Consider the following 22,079-nt stretch of genomic DNA (forward strand, 5'->3'; position numbering starts at 1 on the left):
GGAGATGCACCCCAACCCTATGAAGGGCCTGGTGAATAGACTGAGCCAGTGAGTTAGTGGATGGTGCACTTTCACTTGCTTTAACTCTTTACAGAACAGTGAGGACATTAAAGTGTGCTAGAAGAGAAGGAGAGAGAGAGAAGCTGCGATGGTAAGGAGGAATGCCCTTGGTGTGACATTGCACAAGAGCAGGGAGCAGCATTTTGACGCTACGGCGCCCCCTGTCAACCCTTTGTGCTGGTGCAGTGGAATTTTTCAGTTTGGATGAGAAGAGACCTGTTGAATCATCAACCCCCACTGTCACAGTCTGAGGAGTTCTGTCTTTCTTTTTCTGTCTCTTCTTTTTGTTTTCTCTCATAAGAACACTATAAATCATCTTCATAAGGTGGTGTATTTTTACTCTTGGTGTAATGTGAGGTCTGAGTGCCTCAGAGCACTACAATGTCCTGATGATTCATGCAAATTTCACATTTCTTTAGATTTTTTATTTAAAAAATAAATTATTATCTTCCAGCATAGATAACAAGGTATTTTGTCACATGGTAACCTCAGGTGCTGATCAAACATCAACCAACTTGATAGACTGTGGAAATGTGTTGTAGGCAGGACAGGTGAATTGAGGAGAGTGTCTGAGGTGACACAAAGACAAGTTGGCTTCATCCAATCTTGCTGTGCTGACATGGAAGCTTGGCTCTCTCGGGATTGGCTGTGGCCGGGGGTCAGAGTCCAGGTGGATGCGGCTGATGCCTGTCAGGTCCCCACATGGGCGGCCAGCTCGCTGCCTGCCTGCTATTTATAACTCAGGCACTGACGGCAGAGTGAAAGCCGAGACCTGTGCTGCCTACCCTGTGCTGCCTACCCTGCGCTGCCTACCCTGTGCTGCCTACCCTGCGCTGGCTGACCTTTCCTCTGATGCTGTCGAATACACACAGTTTTACACAGACAAACACACTTATTGACACTGGCACACACTCAGACGTACGTAGTCACTCTTACGCAAACACACGTATACACAGACATAGCTATATCACATATCCATGCCCACACACTCAAAGTTACTCACAAAAAAGTTTGCCCACACAATTGCACAATCATGTACCCATCTTTATTCAAGCAGCAACTTGCCAACACAGATGTATGGGTACACAGTTACACTCACTGAAATGTTAGCACACACACTGAAATGTTAGCACACACACTGAAATGTTAGCACACTCACTGAAATGTTAGCACACACACTGAAATGTTAGCACACACACTGAAATGTTAGCACACACACTGAAATGTTAGCACACACACTGAAATGTTAGCACACTCACTGAAATGTTAGCGCACTCACTGAAATGTTAGCACACATATACAGAGGCCCAATGACTGGTTACTGATGCAGGGCTCTGTGGGCTAGGCCCGTCAGGGATGTGCTGATGTGTTTGCAGGTCTTAGTCCTCCTGTCCCCCCTCCCTTCACACACGCACAAACACACTCGCACACACATTTCCTTAAATCAACCGATGGCATTTGACCTTTCACCAGACAGATTAGAGGGGGAAGGGGGAGAAAAAGGACTCCTGTATGGTTTAGTGACCCCCCCACCACCATTCATCACTCTTCTCCTAGCTCTGAAGTTATCTTTAACCCCTCTCTCAGTTTAGACTAATGTCATCAGCTTCTGAAGAACACATTCAAGTCACATTTATCTTGATGGAGTTAGTTAACAGTTCACTTTGCCTGAACCCAATCCCCCAGCTATACATTGTCCCCTCCTCCCTCTCTACCCTCTCTTCCTCCTCCCCCATCCCTCCCCCACAGATAACATGACTTCCTGTGCTGATAGTCAGGCCTGTCTTTTAGAACTCCCGTGTGACCGCTCTTCTCTTTCTCTCACTTACCGTCTTGCTGTCCCTCGCACATCTCTATCCTTCCGCTCGTCTTTCTCCCTGTTTCACTCTTGCTCTCTCTGTACACCCCTCCTTGTCTCCCTCCTTCTCTTCGCTCCCTCTCTCCTCTATGTGACATAGCCCGACAGCTGAAATGTTGTGTAGTGAAGTGGTGTTGGAGGAGGGAAGTTAGCAGCAGCAACAATGGCTTCCAGAGGACACCCTCTGTCTAAAAAGGCTTATTTTTGTGGTCAAACATCCACCACAGTACAAATAAATATCATCTATGTTCAACTGCATAACTATATCTGAATGACACAAATATGAAAAATAAATAGCTGAACTATCCCTGTAAATGTTTCTAGAGAAGACAATGTGACATATATACTGAACAAAAATATAAACTCAACATGTAAAGAGTTGGTCCCATGTTTCATGAGCTGAAATAAAAGACACCAGAAATGTTCCATAGGCACAAAAACCTTATTTCTCTCAAATTTTGTGCACAAATGTGTTTGTATCCCTGTTAGTGAGCATTTCTCCTTTGCCAAGATAATCCACCTGACAGGTGTGACGTATCAAGAATCTGATTAAACAGCTTGATCATTATACAGGTCCATCTTGTGCTGGGGACAATAAAAGGCCACTCTAAAATGTGCAGTTTTGTCAAACAACACAATGACACAGATGTCTCAAGTTTTGACTGCAGGAATGTCCACCAGGGCTGTTGCAATTGTTGCATGTTGCGTTTATATTGGTGTTCAGTATATAATATGGAAAGGGCTCCACCGTAGCCGCCATTACCCTAATGGAGATGACTGCCCTTGATGGTACCCCCATGACCCTTTTCCCTGGTCCGGAGTTAGGCCTTTATATGGGCCTGCTGAGTCGGCTGGATAGTTGGAGCAATTTAAAGAATATTACCATTGTTCTCCATCCTCCCAAGTGTGTGTGTGTGTGTGTGTGTGTGTGTGTGTGTGTGTGTGTGTGTGTGTGTGTGTGTGTGTGTGTGTGTGTGTGTGTGTGTGTGTGTGTGTGTGTGTGTGTGTGTGTGTGTGTGTGTGTGTGTGTGTGTGTGTGTGTTGAGCCCAGCCTGGCAACCCTCCATCCACACTGTCTCTTCAGTAGATCTGAGGCTCGCTGCAAAGTACAGGCAATGAAATCAGTGGTGTACATCAATCCAGCATTTTTAAAGAGGATACTTACTACAAGCATGTTACAAAGCAGGATCACTGAGTTAGCCAGCAAACTTTTCCTCAACGACCATAGTAGCCAGTCTATTTCTGCTCTCCTGTCAACTCCTGATTGCATTGTCATGATAATGAAGTAGCCTAAAGCACAAACCGATCGGTGCTTGTTTGGTTCTGTTCTGACGTATTTTCCTGTCTGTCTCCTCCCTGCAGACATATGAAGATCCATGACAAAGACCCGGCTGGCGTCGTTCCCACCAGCCCCGCCCTGCCCACCAAGAGACGCCGCCCCTCCGCCAAGAGGAGGTCAGCCATGGACGAGGACAAGGAGCGAAGCGACGAACCGGACAAAAAAAAGGTAACACACAGAAAATCACACACATACTTCAACACACTGTCAAATGTGTGCATCTCCTCTAGTCCACCGCATTACATTTACATTGAAGTCATTCATATTGTTACCTATATTGTGTGTGTGTGTGTCCAGGTGCTAGAGGAGAGTGCGTTGGGAGGGCCAGGGGGATGATGAGGTGTTGCCGTGCCCGATCTGCTTCAAGACCTTTGGCTGCAAGTACGACCTGGAAGTCCACATGGACACACACCCCGACACCACGCTCAGGTACTGGAGCACACACACACACACACACACACACACACACACACACACACACACACACACACACACACACACACACACACACACACACACACACACACACACACACACACACACACACACACAGGAAATACATTGATGGCATAAATACAGTACAAGTCTCAACAGGTAGCTGATATGTCACAGTGTTACTAAATTGAAACTCTACATGACCAAAAGTATGTGGACACCTGCTTGTCGAACATCTCATTCCAAAATCATGGACATTAATATGGAGTTGGTCCTCCCTTTGCTGCTATAACAGCCTCCACTCTTCTGGGAAGGCTTTCCACTAGATGTTGGAACATTGCTGGGGGGACTTCCATTCAGCCACAAGAGCATTAGTGAGGTTGGGCACTGATGTTGGGTGATTAGGTCTGGGTCGCAGTCAGCTTTCCAATTCATTCCAAAGGTGTTAGATGGGGTTGAGGTCAAGGCTCTGTGCAGGCCAGTCAAGTTCTTCCACACCAATCTTAAACCATTTCTGTATGGACCTCGCTTTGTGCACTGGGCATTGTCATACTGAAACAGGAAAGGGCCTTCCCCAAACTGTTGCCACAAAGTTGGAAGCACAGAATCGTCTAGAATGTCATTGTATGCACTAGAGTTAAGATTTCCCTTCACTGGAACTACAGGGCCTAGCCTGAACAATGAAAAACAACCTCAGACCATTATTCCTTCTCCACCAAACTTTACAGTCAGTACTATGCATTAGGTCAGGAAGCGTTCTCCTGGCATCCTCCAAACCCAAATTTGTCCGTCTGACTGCCAAAAGGTGAAGAGTTATTCATCACTCCAGAGAACGTGTTTTCACTGAGTCCAATGGCGGCAAGCTTTACACCAGTCCAGCCATCGCTTGTTATTGCACATGGTGATATTTTTCTTGTGTGCGGCTGCTCGGCCATGGAAACCCATTTCATGAAGCTCCTGACAAACAGTTATTGTGCTGACGTTGCTTCCAGAGGCAGTTTGGAACTCGTTAGTGAGAGTTGCAACCGAGGAGACGATTTTTACATGCTACGTGCTTCAGCACTCGATGGTTCCATTCTGTGAACTTGTATGGCCTACCACTTCGTGGCTGAGCCATTGTTGCTCATAGACATTTCCACAATAACTGCACTTACATTTGACCGGGGCAGCTCTAGCACGGCAGAAATTTGACAAACTGACTTGTTGGAAAGGTGGCAACCTTTGAAAGTGCCGCATTGAAAGTCACTGAGCTCTTCAGGCCTTTTTTTGGCCAGTGTTTGTCTATGGCGATTGCATGGCGGTCTGCTCTATTTTATACACCTGTTAGAAACAGGTGTGGCTGAAATAGCCGAATCCACTCATGAAGGAGTGTCCATATACTTTTGTATATATAGTGTATTTTGGTGACAATCAAATCAACAGTTAGAATTGATGATAGAATGTGGGGTGATAAATCCCAAAATCCATTCTGGCTCTGTCCAAATGATGTTGCCACAGCAACCAAAAGGCCTGTGTCAACAACAGAACAGGCTAATGAACAAGTTAAAATGAGGGTGACAGTAGTGGTCATAAAGGCCACCAGGATCAGGGGTCAATGCTATGGTCACAGACCGAATGACCTTTGCCCTCCCTCTACCCTGGTCCTATGTACCTGGTGGTCTCTGTCCATCATACTGCTAAAGCCTGTCTCGGTGCCCTCTTCCTCATTGGAAGACATTAACTTCGGGGCACTGATGCTGTGGTGCAAGGCCCTGAGGGTTAAAAAGTGGGGAGTCAGCAGGGAGGCTCTCTCCAGAAAGGGAGGGATGGAGGGAGCAAGGATGGAGGAGTGAGGGTGGGGGGTGGTTTAATGAGTCACAGAGGGGAAGCGTCGGGACGTGGTCAGCTCGACAACGGAAGGGGGGAGTGGGTCCGTTTCCATGGAGGCATCACAATCTCCAGATCACCATAGCGACTCAACTGCAACCACAACTTGGGTTGAATGATTAGCCGCTCATAACTCACACATAGGAATGTATTTGTCTGAACTGAAAAGAAGACAGATGCAGCCTTTCTGTAGTTGAGTTGAGCAGCAATCTCATTATTTATTGTAGGAAGTGCTGCAAATGTAGCCCTAATCCCAGTTAATCACAAGAGTTGAGACGGCCAGGTAAGAGGATATGGTTGCACTGGCTGGCTTGGGTACCTCTTTGTACACGGTTTCTAAGAAGCTGAGAAACGACGCATTCGGCTTGCAGCGACGCGCACGGATGTACGTGCGCGCGCACACACACACACACACACACACACACACACACACACACACACACACACACACACACACACACACACACACACACACACACACACACACACACACACACACACACACACACACACACACACACACACACACACACACACACACACACACACCGTATAGTGGCAGCGCCTCCATTCTAGTGGAGGAGGGTAATTCTCTGGGCTTGAGCCAACCTCTGTGCTATTAGACGGCTCTTGCAGACCTGTGTGAGAGACAGAAAACACACACACAGGCTTTCCCACAAATGTACACACGCACATACTTTCCCACAGGTTACCCACCACACACCCACAGTAGCAGGCACACAGAGGTGTGAAACCACGGGAGGGATGAGGGGTAAAAGTCTAAAAAGTATTTGGTTTAAAACATACTTAATTATCGAAAGTAAAAGTATAAATTATTTCAAATTCCTTATATTAAGCAAACCAGATGGCACCATTTTCTTGATTTGTATTTATTTATGGAAATCCAGGGCGACATAATTTACAAACGAACCAGTAGGGATGACCAGGGATGTTTGGTTGATCAGTGTGTGAATTTGACTTTTCTCCTGTTCTGCTCAGCATTCCACATGTGACCTGTACTTTTGGGTGTCAAGGAAAATGTACAATATTTACTTATGGGAATGTAATGAAGTAAATGTAGTCAAAAATATAAATAGTAATGTACAGATACCCCCAAAAACTACTTAAGTAAAAATACTTTAAAGTACTACTTAAGTACTTTACACCACTGGGGGTGGGTGAGTGGGATGAGGGGGGTGGGTGAGTGGGATGATGGGGGCTGGGTGAGTGGGATGAGGGGGCTGGGTGAGTGGGATGAGGGGTGAGCTGGGTGAGTGGGATGTGGGGGTGGGTGAGTGGGATGGGGGAGGGGAGCTGCGTGAGTGGGATGAGGGGAGGGGAGCTGTGTGAGTGGGATGGGTGGAGCTGCGTGAGTGGGATGGGGGAGGTGAGGGGGCTGGGGGAGGGGAGCAGCGTGAGTGGGATGAGGGGAGGTGAGTCTAGGCAGGGAGGAAGGTGGGCCATGAGGCGCTCAGACACATTTGGTCCTTCCTTAGGTGTGTCTCTGTATACACGTCCTGATAAAGCTGTGTGCAATCCCCTTGGACACCTCGCCATACGGTGGCCGATAAGAGGGCTGGCCGTGGGAGACACTGAGCAGCTGTCCCTCTCAGCGGCTAACGAGGCCCGAGGCAGCACTGCCACAGGCCACGCTGGGAGTTATCAACACAAACAATTTGATTTATAAAGTGTGTTTCTTGCACCAGACAACAACGCAGCACTACATGAGTAAAAGTACAGTTAAAAACAACAACACAGTAGATATTATATCATATATAATATTTTATAAGCTGGGTGGTTCGAGCTCTGAATGCTGATTTGGCTGACAGCCATGGTATATCAGCCCTGATATCACAAGTATGACAAAACATGTATTTTTACTGCTCTAATTACGTTGGTAACCAGTTTATAATAACAATAAGGCAGCCCTCCGCGCTGCGTCATGCATAAGAACAGCCCTCCGCGTTGCGTCATGCGTAAGAACAGCCCTCCGCGTTGCGTCATGCATAAGAACAGCCCTCCGCGTTGCGTCATGCGTAAGAACAGCCCTCCGCGTTGTGTCATGCGTAAGAACATGCGTCATGCATAAGAACAGCCCTCCGCGTTGCCTCATGCGTAAGAACAGCCCTCCGCGTTGCGTCATGCGTAAGAACAGCCCTCCGCGTTGTGTCATGCGTAAGAACAGCCCTCCGCGTTGTGTCATGCATAAGAACAGCCCTCCGCGTTGCGTCATGCGTAAGAACAGCCCTCCGCGTTGCGTCATGCATAAGAACAGCCCTCCGCGCTGCGTCATGCGTAAGAACAGCCCTCCGCGTTGCGTCATGCGTAAGAACAGCCCTCCGCGTTGCGTCATGCATAAGAACAGCCCTCCGCGTTGCGTCATGCATAAGAATAGCCCTCCGCGTTGCGTCATGCGTAAGAACAGCCCTCCGCGTTGCGTCATGCATAAGAACAGCCCTCCGCGTTGCGTCATGCATAAGAACAGCCCTTAGCCGTGGTATGTTGGCCACACTTCCTCAGGTCTTATTGCTTAAATATATCATCTTTCTGTCTTGTCTCTAGGTGTGACCTGTGCTGCCTCTCCTTCCGGACCCACCGTGGCCTGCTGCGGCACAACGCTGGCATCCACAAGCAGCTGCCCATAGACCCCGGCGGACAGCCCTTCATCCAGAACAACCCCTCCATCCCCTCTGGCTTCAACGACCTGGCCTTCATTGACTTCTCCTGCCACAAGTTTCCCCACATCGCCCAGGTCAGAGGAGAAATGATGGACAGAATCATGTTGCTAATGCTCACAATGCTACTGATACTGATACCACACATTATTATGATTATGAAACTGATACTGGTGGTATGTTGGTCATCTATCACAGGAGATCTCAGTCTGCTCTTCCACACTCTAACCCCCTGTCTGTCTCTCCAACAGGTCTGGTGTGAGACCAACCTCCGCCGGTGCACCAGCAAGTTCCACCGCTTCGTGTGTGAAGCCTGCGACAAAGGATTCCCCTTGCTCTCGGCCCTGGTCCTGCACAAGACCACCATTCATCAGCAGCAGCCGTCACCCACAGGGATCGCCCAGGAGCCCCCCGCAGCCCAGGAGAAGCCGGCAACCCCGGCCCCTCAGCAGGCCAGCTTCCTGGAGTCCCTGGGTCTACAGCACATCTCCCAGGTCAAGCTTCAGCCTTCGGAGGATGAGGTCCGGCAAGCCCAGCTGGACAGCATCCGGGTCATCCAGGTGGAGCCTCTGGCCTCCACCTTGCCCCAGGAGGTCGATTCCGCGGCTGCGGAATCCCTTGGCGGCCTCGGCTTGGTGGCGGCCTCGTCCCTGCAGGGCCTGTCCCAGAGGGAGGCCCTCAGCCTGCTCTCCCTGCAGCCTTTCCCCACAGGCTTCCTCTTCCACCCAGGTGGTGGTTCTACGATGAAGCCTGTGTGTGGCGAGGCTGGCCTGATGGAGCTGGCTGACATCCAGCAGATCCTGAAGGTGGCCTCGACCGCCCCCGGTCAGATGGGCCTCCTGCCGTCCCTGGCCAAGGCTCCCCACTGGGGAGTGTCCAGCCAGGGCCAGGCGGCTGGCTGCAAGCTCATGCCCCCACTGAAGCCAAAGCCCATGGTGGCACCACGCTCCAGCCTGGCTGCCTCCACGCTGCCGCCGCTCCAGAGCACCCAGCAAGCCTCCCTGGGCTGCATCAGCCCCAGCCTGCCCCCACCGGCCAGCCAGTTGCTCAATATGCCCCAAGAGTCTTCGTCATCGTCCTCCTCTTCTTCGGGCAGCCAAGCATCCCTGGAGAAGATGCAGATGGAGGCAGACTGCATGGGCGATGCCCATATGCCCAACGACTCGACAGAGCTGCAAATCAAACAAGAGGAGGGCCAGGCGGCCGGAGGAAAGAAGGGGGCAGGAGGTTCCAACCGCGGCGGCATCAAGGCTTCCTACCCCTGCCGCTTTTGCGATCAGGTGTTTGTTTACTCTGGGGTGCTGCAGGCGCACATGCGCTTCCACCTGGGCATCCTGCCGCACCAGTGCAACATCTGCGACTACGTGGCGCCCGACAAGGCCACCCTTATCCGCCACCTGCGCACGCACAGCGGCGAGCGCCCCTACGTTTGCCGCGTCTGCCACTACCCTTTCACCGTCAAGGCCAACTGCGAGCGCCACCTGCGCAAGAAGCACATGAAGAACACAAGGAAAGAGATCGAGAAGAACATCAAGTACGTCTCGTCGACCACAACCCAGGATCCCTTGGAGCTGGCCTCCGCCGGCGACACCGCCTGCCGTTTCTGTGGTGAGGATCTAAAGAGCTACCGGGCTCTCCAGATCCACCTACGCACCCATAACGGCTGCCAGCGCAAGCCCTTTGAGTGCCGGCGGTGCGGGGCAGCTTTCTTGGCCAAGAGGAACTGCATCCACCACATGCTCAAGCAACATCCCGAGGTGCAGGAGCGGGAGATCGAGGAGCACATTGCCACCCTTCTCCCCGCCATCACAGCCACCACCTCCAGGGCCAGCTCCAGCAGCCCTCTGGCTCTCAATGGCCTTATGCCCACCCCCAGTGCCACCATGCAGCCGGTCAAGGTGGAAGATTTCAGCATCTACTCCTCCTCCGGTGACTTGGATCAGCCATTGGACTTCTCCAATAAGAGCCGCGGGGGGGGTGGAACCAGCAGCGGTTCAGGGAGCCTAGCCGGTTCTCCTGGGATCAAACTGGAGACGGTCAGCCTGGTAGCCTACGACTGCTCCATGGAACCTATTGACCTGTCCATTCCCAAGAACCCCAACAAGAGGCTGAAGAGAGACTCTACTGCTGTTGACACGATGAGCGTGGAGCGCCGAGAAATCAAAAAGGAGCTGCCCTTCCCCAGTGTACTGAACCACCTCCCCTCAGCAATTCAGCTGGACAAGAGCTATGAGGAGAATCTGAAGACCCCCCAGTCTGGCTCTTACCAGCCCCCCCCAGTGACCATCTCCCCGCTTCTCATTAGTACCCCTACTGCCACAGGCCGGGCGCTCCGTCTCAAGCCCCTGCTGCCCAAACCAACCTCTTCTTCCTCCTCCCTGAAAGAGCTTCCCCCTCTGGCTTCCATCGCCCAGATCATCTCCTCCGTCTCAACGGCTCCAGATTTGCTCAAGAGGGAGCCCACGCCGGATAACAAGGCTGGCGCCGGCCTCAACGGCCTTCAGACAGAACCGGAGCGTTTAGTTGGGGGCGACAACAGCTCTGAAGCCTCGATGGAAGAGCTCCCCCTAGAGGGCTCGTCCAGAAAGCGCACTAGGAAGAAGCCAGCGAGCCAGGCCAAGACTATAGCACCTGCCCGTGTGCCCACGCCTGAGCAAAACACAGACAGCGGCATGGACCTGGAGTCCAGTGGGGAGTTTGCCAGCGTGGAGAAGATGCTAGCCACCACCGACGCTAACAAGTTCAGCACCTACCTGCGGACGGGTGCGGTGGAGCTTGGAAGGAGGGACGAGGGGAGACAGAGCCAGGGAGAGGAGAAAGAGTCGCCTCCTCATTCTGTGCCGCCCCAGTCCAAAGGAGGGAAGAAGAATGCCTACTCCAACTCAGTGCAGAAGATGACCTGTCCCTTCTGCCCCCGGGTCTTCCCCTGGGCCAGCTCCCTGCAGAGGCACATGCTCACACACACTGGTAAGCCATATGGAAACAGACACAGATGGAATAACTCCCTAAATACCCAACACACAGTAATGTTGAAATACTGCGTAAATAGCCTGGTTGAAACAATGCAATGATACCTGAAAGATACTGTTCAGTAATGAAGAAAAACATATATTTTATACAACAATTTCAAGATGGTTTTTAATTTGACAGGTTTTCTAAAGAGTCTAACTGCTTGCATTTAGCATATTTACAACTTGCTGTGGGTCCACAACATGTCCCTAATACTTCTAATGTGACGTTCAGTCTTCTCTAATGTGCTGTCGGCTACAGGTCAGAAGCCCTTCCCCTGTCCTAAATGTGACGCCTTCTTCTCCACCAAGTCCAACTGTGAGCGTCACCTGCTGCGCAAGCATGGCGTGACCAACCGCTCGCTGCGCCGCAACGGCCAAATGTCCAAGAACAAGGATGGCGATGAGGGATCACACGACAGCGCAGGTAAGAAACTGTACTGTCATGTACTGTATTGTACTGTAATATACGGTCTGATCTATAGGTTACCATTCTGTACGTATCTATCTGTAATTTGGCGGTTCATTTTGTGTGTGTGTTCCAGAGAGTTCTGAGAATGAGCAGACTGCAGGAGAGGCTCTGGATCTGAGCAGCATGGACCCCGATCAGAAAAGCTCTGCATCCGAGTCGCCCAGCGCAGACCAAACACCAGACACTGCTGAGCTGCTGCTAGGGGAGATGGAACCACAATCCAACAACAACAACATTGAAAATGACGACAACGACGATTCGCAGAGCAACAAGAGCTTGGACCTCAACTTCGCCAGCAAGCTCATTGACTTCAAGTTCTCGTCAGAAGGCCAGCAGCCCCAGACCTCCCTGGTTGGAGATAAGGGGGTGGCAGTGGCCGAGCCAGATAGAGTGACGGCCGCCCAGCAGCAGGACCAAGAGCCCTCCAAGTACACCTGCAAGAGGTGCAAGAAAAACTTCCGTTATGCCGCCACCCTGGCTCGCCACGAGAAGGCACACTTGTGTGAGACTGCACCCCCGAAGAGGCTTGTGGAACAGAGGAGACTGGGCCTGCCCCAGAGGATCTCCCCAACACTACTACAACCACCGCCGAGGAGGAGGATCAAGAGGAGAGAGAGGGAGAGAAGGAGGCTCCGGAAAGCGAGGGAGTGGGTAGCGTGATGGACAGTGGTTCAGAGGAGGAGGAGAAGAAGGAGGAGAGAAGTGACGAGGAGGGGGCAGCAGAACCAAAGAATGAAGGAGAGGCAGGCAGAGGGTCGGGGAGCAAGGCGGACAAGAGGAAGAAGATCTGTAACGTGTGCAGCAAACGCTTCTGGTCACTGCAGGATCTGACAAGACACATGCGTTCGCACACAGGTACTAGTTGATACCAGGGGGCAACTTTGGTTTTAAAAGTCAGGATGGGGGGTCCTCCTGAGTGGCTCAACGGTCTAACTCATTGCATTGCAGTGCTAGAGGCATCACTACAGGCCTGGGTTCGATCCCAGGCTGTATCACACCCGGAGTCGAGAGTTCCATAGGGCGGTGCATAATTAGCCCATCTTCGTGGGGATGGTTTTGGCCGGGGGGGCTTTACTTGGCTCACCGCCCTCTAGCGACTCCTTGTGGCGGGCCGGGCACCTGCAGGCTGACATCGGTCGACAGTTGAAAGGCGTTTCCTCCGACACATTGGTGCGGCTGGCTTCCTGGTTAAACGGGCAGGTGTTAAGAAGCGCAGTTTGGCGGGTCATGTTTCTCCTGACTCGACCGTAGCCTCTCGAGCCCGTTGGGGAGTTGCAGCAATGAGAGAAGATCGAAATTGGGGAGAAAAGGGGGTGAAAATAAAAAGTGTATATATATATATATATATATATATATGCCCCCCACTTTATAGATTTGATTTTTCCCCTTTTTCTCCCCAATTTCGATCTTGTCTCATTGCTGCAACTCGGGCTCGAGAGGCTAAGGTCGAGCCAGGAGTCAGGAGAAACATGACCCGCCAAACCGCGCTTCTTAACACCTGCCCGTTTAACCAGGAAGCCAGCCACACCAATGTGTCGCAACAACTTCTACAGAGTCCCATATGTATATATGTGTATGTATGTATATGTATAAATGTATGTATATATGTATGTATACGTGTATATGTACAGTGGGGCAAAAAAGTATTTAGTCAGCCACCAATTGTGGAAGTTCTCCCACTTAAAAAGATGAGAGAGGCCTGTAATGTTCCTCATAGGTACACTACAACTATGACAGACAAAATGAGAAGAAAAAAATCCAGAAAATCACATTGTAGAATTCTTTATGAATTTATTTGCAAATTGTGGTGGCTATATATATATATATATATTTTTGTATATATTTCATATATATATATATGGATAAAAACGGGGATAATTTAAAAAATAATGTTTTTATCCAGTCGGACAAACACTCCAAAAAGCCTACTGAACTGCTCAGAGGCATCCGCGTGCTCCTAAAGTACACCGCTGCATCGTTTTGTATCACATTCCAATGATAAAACCGAGGGAGATGATGACATGTCCCCCCCGTCCCAAGTTGTGGCCCTGGTTGTGGCCCCAGCTATTTCTTGATGCATTTATTGTTGCTTTACCTTCTTTAAAGATATGTTTTACCTGACCCTGTTCTGCTGTAAATAATTCTGTACATGTTTATATTTTTCTTCAGGTGAGAGGCCCTACAAGTGCCAGACGTGCGAACGCACCTTCACCCTTAAGCACAGCCTGGTGAGGCACCAGCGGATCCACCTGAAGCCGCGGGGCAGCGAGGGGGCAGATGGAGTTGATGCCAACGGGGCAGAGGCCCCGGCCGGAGACTCAGCTAGTGAGGAGGGAGAGTGCACCCCCACCAGCACCTGCCCCCCTTCCGAAAATGAGAGCGAAGGCACCGGAGGGGCCAGGGAGGAGGGAGGCGAGGGAACTGAGAAAGAGGCCCCTCTGCCAGGCCCCACATCCCTGGCCCAGTCCCTGTCCACCACTGAACCAGGCCAGTCAGAGTCAGCTACAGAGGCCATAGCTGAGCCGCTCGTTGAGCCAGTCTCGGAAGCAGTCTCTGAATCAGTTCCTGACCCACCTGTAGAACAAACCTCAGACGGACCCTCTGAAACAGATGTAGAACTAAACGCTGAGGTATCAGCCTCTGAAATGGCTAGAGAAACAGATGGCAATGCAGCCACTCAAACGCCAACAGAAACCCCCAAAGAATCTTCCACCGAGTCCCCAGCCCCACAGCCCACTACCCCAGAAAAAGACCCCGATGGCCCCTCGGAAAGCTTCATCCAAGGCCTACTGGAGATCCACACCAAGCCTTCCCTGGAGCACATCCTTCCCGCTGGCGAGGCTCCCTTGGTGGGCGTTGAGTGAGGGAGGCACCCTCCTTCCTACCCCCAGTCTCTGGTTCTCTTTATGCAGTGGACCGCTGTATGTGCCGCAATGCCATAAGATAGAAGTACTCCTAAAGAATGCAAGACGATGAAATCAAGAAGAAACACCTTGTTTCTAAGTGCCTTACTACTTCTATTTTGTTAGTGTTTTTGCTATATCTTTATCTACATTTATCTATCGAGGATCTCATTTTTTATAGCGTTTTATGATGATTACATAATTGTTTTTAGATTCTATGAGATGAACTTTGAATAAGCAATAAATGAAATCAAATTTACCATGACCGATTTATATTAAATGATCAAGTGTGTGACAGACAAAAATAACTGTTATTGTATATTTAAACCACAGTCGTACCTTAAAAACAATGCTGAGAAAAGACTTGAGTTCCCCAGCAGTGGGGGTTAAGTCACTCATGTAACTGGAAGCACAGCAGATACCCGCCAGGCTGTCACAAAGGTGTCCTGAAAAAAGACTTGATTTACTCTCTCTCTCTCATGATCCCTGATAACCAACATCAACAGTCTCTCTGTTTGTATTGAGAATACATGAATGAACTGTGACATGATTTGGTGTTAGGAGGCAAATCAAAGAAAACAGACCTGACAATGGATAGCGTACCATATCTGAGATCTATGCTGTTGCGTTCCCCTAGGCTCTCTTTATCTTGCCATGATATGGGCAATATTTGCCTGAAACGTGTGTTTTTTCGCCGAATCATTCTCATTTAATTTCATGTGCGTTGACCATGTTGCATGTGGGAGTGTTTTTGTGTGTGTGTGTGTGTGTGTGTGTTATTCGTTCAGGAGAGGTTGGGGGATATAAGGTGTTTGAGGAAATGTACTTTTCCAGAACAAAAGGGCTTGGTATGTGTACCCCCCCATATCTCTCACTGTCACTTTCTAGCGTTCCTAGATACTTGTACTGTGTCTGTACTACCACCCGTGTGTCCAGCGTGTGTTGTGTCCACCTCCCCGTTGGTGGCAACTCATTTCTTTGCCGCTACTTCAGACGTCTTCCAGAACCAACCATCACTGTGTTCTTAAAGGCCTACCTGTGGTTCTGCTGGGTTATTTTGATGCAGAACCTCACCTCGTGCGCTAGGTGGAACACTACTCTGTTTTGTCTACTTGAACTTTTGTAGCCCTTCTGCCTCCCATTCAGGCAGCCACCTTCCACCACACCACTCACCCCCCCCCCCTTCCCCCCTCAAGAGCATCTTTTCCGAGGTGGGACTCAAATGTCAATCATGTCACCTTGTGGGGTTGAATTCTGTCTAAATGTTATGTGTTTTTCTCCCGTCTCATTTTATATATATTTTTTAAACTCAGAAGCAAACAAATCAAACCTCATGGCGCGGTAAGACGCAGGCAGCATCGGCTGGCTGGAGGCTGACGGACCGAGAGCAGAGAGCACTGGACTAGTCAGCCTCTGCCAGGCAACTGCCCATATGGCACTAACAAATTACAAACAAATCTACTACGACAATAAACAGCTAAGCAATCAGAGAGAATGAACTGAAGTGAATTTCTGAGCTGTGTTTGGAACTTGAACGTAACACAGAGTATTAAGTGGAGGGGAGAGGAGGAGGTGCGGCACATTGAGGGGGAGGCAGGGTAGCCTAGTGGTTAAGAGCGTTGGACTAGTAACCGGAAGGTTGCAATTTCAAACCCCTGAGCTGACAAAGTACAAATCTGTTGTTCTGCTCCTGAACAGGCAGTTAACCCACTGTTCCTAGGCTGTCATTAACTGACTTGCCTAGTTAAATAAAGATAAAATTAAATTAAATTGACAGGTGGTGAGGCAAGTACTCCATGCAGAAATAAGTCTGCCCTCTAGTGGCCGTACCACAGTATCTCCCCCATCCCAATCCTGCTCTCAGGCACTGGGAAAGTATTGTCAGAATAGAATGCTAAATGCAATTGTGTTCTAAAAAAACACTGTGTTAAGGGACTCACTCAGCTTATCTCATTATACCTTTGACCCCGTGTGGGTGTATGATAATGAGTCTCATGAGAATGCACATGGACTGGTTTATTGTATTTATTTGGAAATCTGGTGAGGGGTGAATAGATGTGACTTGAGGAGAAGCCATGTATTATTACCACATTGATGCTGCAGAGAATACCGGATTCAAATCCACAAAATGGTCGCCCAGCATCGGCCCGGGACTTCTATTAGCAATAATCACTATTGATTTGAAAGCTTTATGTCGACCTTTGTATTTGTCTATAGACTGTGTGGGTCTATTTTTGTTTTGTTTATTATTTTTAGTTTGGCTAAAAAAAAAAATCTTCAGATATATAAATACGTATAAAACTGTGAAATTCTCTGTGTTTCAGATAATGGGTGAGTTTTAGGCTTGTTTTGCATGTAACCCTAATTTGTTCAATTATGGATGATTCATTTTTTCTCTCCATCTCGCTCTCAGGGTCTTTATAAAATGCATAATTCATTAATTCATTTTCCTGAGTTGCAAGAAGTTCTTACAAGTTCTTTTTTTTACGATTAAAACTGTCAATCACTACATTTAGCACTTGACTGTGAACTGCAATCAGCAGAACAGAGAAAATGAACTTGTGCAAAAAACCCTCGTGGTTGAGAGCGTGCTGTCAGCAGGGTTCTTGTTTTAATACTATACCCATTTTTTTGTCTGCTTTTGATTGATTATACATTTTTACCCCCTCCCTCAAATTGCAGTCACCTCTCGTTTCAACCTCTCTCATTTGAAGAGGAAATCAAATTGTGACTCTGTAAAAAACCAATGAAAGTGGCTGTGTCACTGTCTGACGTTCTGGCCCTTTGTGGAACGTTCTGGCCCTCTGTGTCGCTGCTACGGCCACACCAGAACTCACCTCATAAATGGGCCTGGATCAGAACCTTTATAGTTAGCTGCACTGCTCCCCTCCCTCCTGGTATTACGGCGCTTCAGAATCAGAAATGTTAGCTGTTCTGTGTCGAAAAAATGAAAGCAATAAAGATATATTAAGGAAAGGTGTGAATCAAACTGGCCTGGTAGTGTCTTTTATTGTCTGGCACAAACCTGCATTGATCACCTGTACTTTGAATTTAGTTTTACACTATGTATGTCCCTGTATACACAGTTTGTACAACACATTTGACACAACAGTTGTGATACAACAGTGTTTGTCTTTACAAAAATGTTTACACAGCTGTTTTGGAGACACTGATTGTGTTAAAGTTCTTGTGCAGACAAACCCTCGGTTGTAGCGCAAAAAATATCTGTTGAATCACAACCATTGAGTCCAATATGTGTAGATCAGTTGTGCAACCTGAGCATGGAAGTGGCCTCAAGGTTCAAACTGAGCCAAGCCTGAGCTATGCTGGGCTGCCCTGGTTATACGTCCACCACAGCTGCTGGAAAGCGTGAAACAATGTAAAAATAAAATATCCAAGCCAGCATATTACAGTTCAGGGCAACCCTATCCTATACACTTTGAATCAATCAAGCATGTGTCTTGTAATCCATGAATGTAGGGTGCAAAATGAACATACTCAAAATTCACCCATGTCCATGTGGTGCCCCTTTTTTTAAACTATAGGACCGTTCCACAAAATGAGTCCCCTTTTGAGTAGTGTAACTTGATCAACTTAATAAAAAAAAACATTTTCCAATCTCAATGGGTGAAATTAAAGAAATTACTATAGTAATTGCCTATTAAGTGCCAAATAAGTATCTTAAATCAGTCATATATCCCCCTGTGACAGGGGGAATAGAGGCTTATTGTGTGCAAACAGGGAGGGACAATTGAATACAAAAATGTAATTGTCATAACTTTCTAGCCTGTCTATCTATGGGTTACAGGGTTGACGACGTGTTATGTTCAACCCACTCAGTTTTCCAACACAAAACACCAGAAAATGGCCAAAAGGAGTAGAAGCAGGTCACCTGCTATTAGACTATGATTTGACTGATAATGTTTAATGTTCCTTTTGAAAAAGGAATAGTTTTCCTATATTAAAAGGGTTTTACAGACTATAATTCTGTTCTCACTAATACACAACCGCCACCAAAACTCTATGTACCTACAGGCCAATTTGCACATGTTTACATACTCAATTCAAAACTCTTAAACATAAGTTCAAAACCTAACATAACACAAAATTGAATAAGAAAGCAATTTGCTACATTTCTACAGTAATACCGTATTGAAATATATTCCACATCTAAAAAATGAAATACTATCAAAACAATTAGACCAACCACAGCTGATTCCCATTGTAGCTGAACACCTTCCCAGGTGGTAGTCTTTCAATTACATTATCATCTATACAAAAGGGGACATCTTAGCAATAATGCTGTACTGTCATGTAAACATGGACCCAGCCAGAGATAGAGAAGTGGCTGACAGAGGAAGAAGAGTGGCTGACAGAGGAAGAAGAGTGGCTGACAGAGGAAGAAGAGTGGCTGACAGAGGAAGAAGAGTGGCTGACAGAGGAAGAAGAGTGGCTGACAGAGGAAGAAGAGTGGCTGGGAGAGGAAGAAGAGTGGCTGACAGAGGAAGAAGAGTGGCTGACAGAGGAAGAAGAGTGGCTGGGAGAGGGTGAGAGGTACAGATGCATGGTGGAAGAAGACCGAGAGGAAGATCAAGAGCTGTAGTCTCAGATGAGATTAGGGCCACTATAACTGATCCTGTAATAAATCATGGTCTATCAATGAGAGAGGCTGGTCTGAGAGTGCAGCCAAATCAGTAATGCTCAACAGTGCCATCTATTGTAAGACATTTCCAGCAAAACAACAGGTACGATGTGCATTCTGCAAGGCCATCTGACTGAACTGCACATTACAGAAGTCAATTGAGCAAAGCCTCCAAACCCACTTGGGTGTAAATTGTTTTTGTATTTCTGCTTAGGACCCAATAGTTATCTCCCACAGGCAGGAGAGGTAGGATTTTCACTGCTATGCAGGAAACTGCAATCGTTGATATGATCATTAGAAGCAATGGCATAAAACTCACAAGTATTCGGGACAGAGTGTTGGCAGACAACATTACATTTAGAAATATTCACAATGTAAGCATAACTATTTCAAGAGTCCTGAAACAACATCAAGTCAGGATGAAGCAGTTGTACACTGTCCCCTTTGAGAGGAACTCTGAATGAGTCAAGCAACTCAGGAACCAATAAGTCCAGGTAAGATGACTATAAAATACAGAACTGGTTTTGAACAAAACCAAACAGAGCAGAGGCACACAATGGCATGTTTTTAGGTATGATGTAAAGTACCGTAATAGTCTAACTCTTATATTGCCTTATGTTGCCTTATTTTAGAGAGTCATAGAGATTGAAGCCAGGCAAACACGCCACATATACATCTTTGTGGATGAGGCTGGTTTCAACTTGGCCAAAACACGGCGGAGAGGAAGGAATGTGATTGGGAAAAGAGCCATAGTGGATGTCCCGGGCCAGAGGGGTGCCGACATCACAATGTGTGCAGCAATATCCTCTGATGGACTGCTGTTACACAAACCGCAAATTGGGCCGTACAACACCGAGCGTCTCATTTCATTCCTGGATGACCTTTATGGAAGGCAATTACAAACGGTTCCTGAGTTGCTTGTGCCAGGTGAGGAAAGGGTTGCAGTGAGGCGAAATCGGCCAACGTTTGTAATTTTATGGGACAATGTGGCATTTCACCACTCCCATGCAGTCACAGAGTGGTTTTCAGCCCATCCCAGGATGGTGTCACTTTTCCTTCCACCTTACTCTCCATTCCTCAAACCCATAGAGGAATTTAAGGTTTATGACCACCATCCACATGATCAAATGTCCCTCCTGGATGCAATGAATGCTGGATGCCTGAACATATCTGCAGAAGATTGCCAGGGATGGACCAGCCAAAATATTATTTCCTAGGTGTATTGCCCAAGATGACATAAGATGTGATGTGGATGAGAACCTGTGGCTAAATGCAGAAGACAGGGTTGACTAGCATTGCTACCGTATCTGTATCTGTAGATGGTGTATATACAAATTCTTGTATTTTGGAATCACGCAATGACAAAAAATGACAAAACATATTGAAGCATATTGCATCATGTCTGATTAATTCCTGTTACATCTACTGCATTGAATTCTAAACAGTAGAGAGGTGTCATTGTTGTTTTGTAATAAAAACATTGTGTAATGCTACATGTTGTTATTGTTGTTTAGGTCATTGTTTTATGAGTGACAACGTGTGCTTGTTGGGTGACAACCTTTGCTAGGTGTTATGGAAGAATGAGTTGATTTGAGACATGTATGAAGTGTTTTGGTAGTTTTAGTGCATTTTGGATGTGAAATGAACTGCTGTGCCAAGCTGAAAGTTCGTTAGAACTGTGTGAAGAGTTTTGAAAAAGTGACCTAAGTATTGAGAAATGGGTTCTAGCGATTGTAAAACACTGTAATATAACAGGCACAATTTCTACTTAAACTATCAAAGGCACGCGAAGGGAACTCATTTCGTGGAACGACCCTCTAACCTGAAGCTTTGGACGATCAAATAAACAAAAGGGCTACTCCAGGTTCTCGAACTCAGGTCCTGTGAATACATCATTTATACTTGTGTGGTTTAGATGTCATGTAATGTATATTAAACGTTGTACATATTGACTCTTTATTTCTCAAATACAGACAAGACATATGCAAATACACAACTCACTTCATACACGCACACCATTCCACAAGTCCAGAGATACACTACATGACCAAATGTATGTGGACACCTTCTTATCAAACATCTCATTCCAAAAACATGGGTATTAATATGGAGTTGGTCAGCCTACAATCTTCTGGGAAGGCTTTCCACTAGATGTTGGAACATTGCTGTGGGGACTTGCTTCCATTCAGCCACAAGAGGCCTGGTTAGACCTGGTATGCAGTTGGTGTGCCAATATATACCAAAGGTGTTCGATGAGGTTGAGTTCAGGGCTATGTGCAGGCCAGTCAAGTTCTTCCACACTGATCTCAACAAACCATGCGGAAAAAGGAAAGGGCCTTCCACAAACTGTTGCCACAAAGGCACAGAATTGTCTAAAATGTAATTTCATGTTGTAGTGTTAAGATTTCCCTTAACTGGAACTAAGGGGCCTAGTCTGAACCATGAAACACAGCCCCAGACCATTATTCCTCCTCCACCAAACTTCACAGTTGGCACTATGCATTGGGGCAGGTAACGTTTTATTGGCATCCGCCAAACCCAGATTCGGACTGCCAGATGTTGAAGCTTGATTCATCACTCCAGAGAACATGTTTCCACTGCTAGAGTCCAATGCCGGCGAGCTTTATACCACTCCCGCCGACGCGTGACATTGCGCATGGTGATCTTAGGCTTGTGTGCGGTTGCTCGGCCCGACAAAGTTCTTGTGCTGACTTCCAGAGGCAGTTTGGAACTCGGCAGTGAGTGTTGCAACCGAGGACAGATTATTTTTACATGCTACGCGCTCCAGAACTCTGCAGTCCCATTCTGTGAGCGTGTGTGG

The 22,079-nt window shown here is 47.8% G+C and overlaps 1 protein-coding gene across 1 annotated transcript in view; it reads left to right on the top strand.

The window, feature by feature from the left end:
• LOC123991342 (ras-responsive element-binding protein 1-like) overlaps positions 1 to 17,605 on the top strand; it is a 70,764-nt gene extending 53,159 nt beyond the window's left edge. The window contains 9 exon segments of the mRNA XM_046292842.1: positions 3,281 to 3,425; positions 3,555 to 3,578; positions 3,580 to 3,686; positions 8,121 to 8,310; positions 8,485 to 11,200; positions 11,504 to 11,668; positions 11,787 to 12,375; positions 12,378 to 12,568; positions 13,883 to 17,605. Coding sequence (XP_046148798.1) covers positions 3,281 to 3,425; positions 3,555 to 3,578; positions 3,580 to 3,686; positions 8,121 to 8,310; positions 8,485 to 11,200; positions 11,504 to 11,668; positions 11,787 to 12,375; positions 12,378 to 12,568; positions 13,883 to 14,577 — 4,822 coding nt within the window. The 3' untranslated portion in view covers positions 14,578 to 17,605.
• The last annotated feature ends 4,474 nt before the right edge of the window (positions 17,606 to 22,079 follow it).

Source organism: Oncorhynchus gorbuscha, linkage group LG12, assembly GCF_021184085.1.
Source record: "Oncorhynchus gorbuscha isolate QuinsamMale2020 ecotype Even-year linkage group LG12, OgorEven_v1.0, whole genome shotgun sequence".
Lineage (NCBI taxonomy): Eukaryota > Metazoa > Chordata > Actinopteri > Salmoniformes > Salmonidae > Oncorhynchus > Oncorhynchus gorbuscha.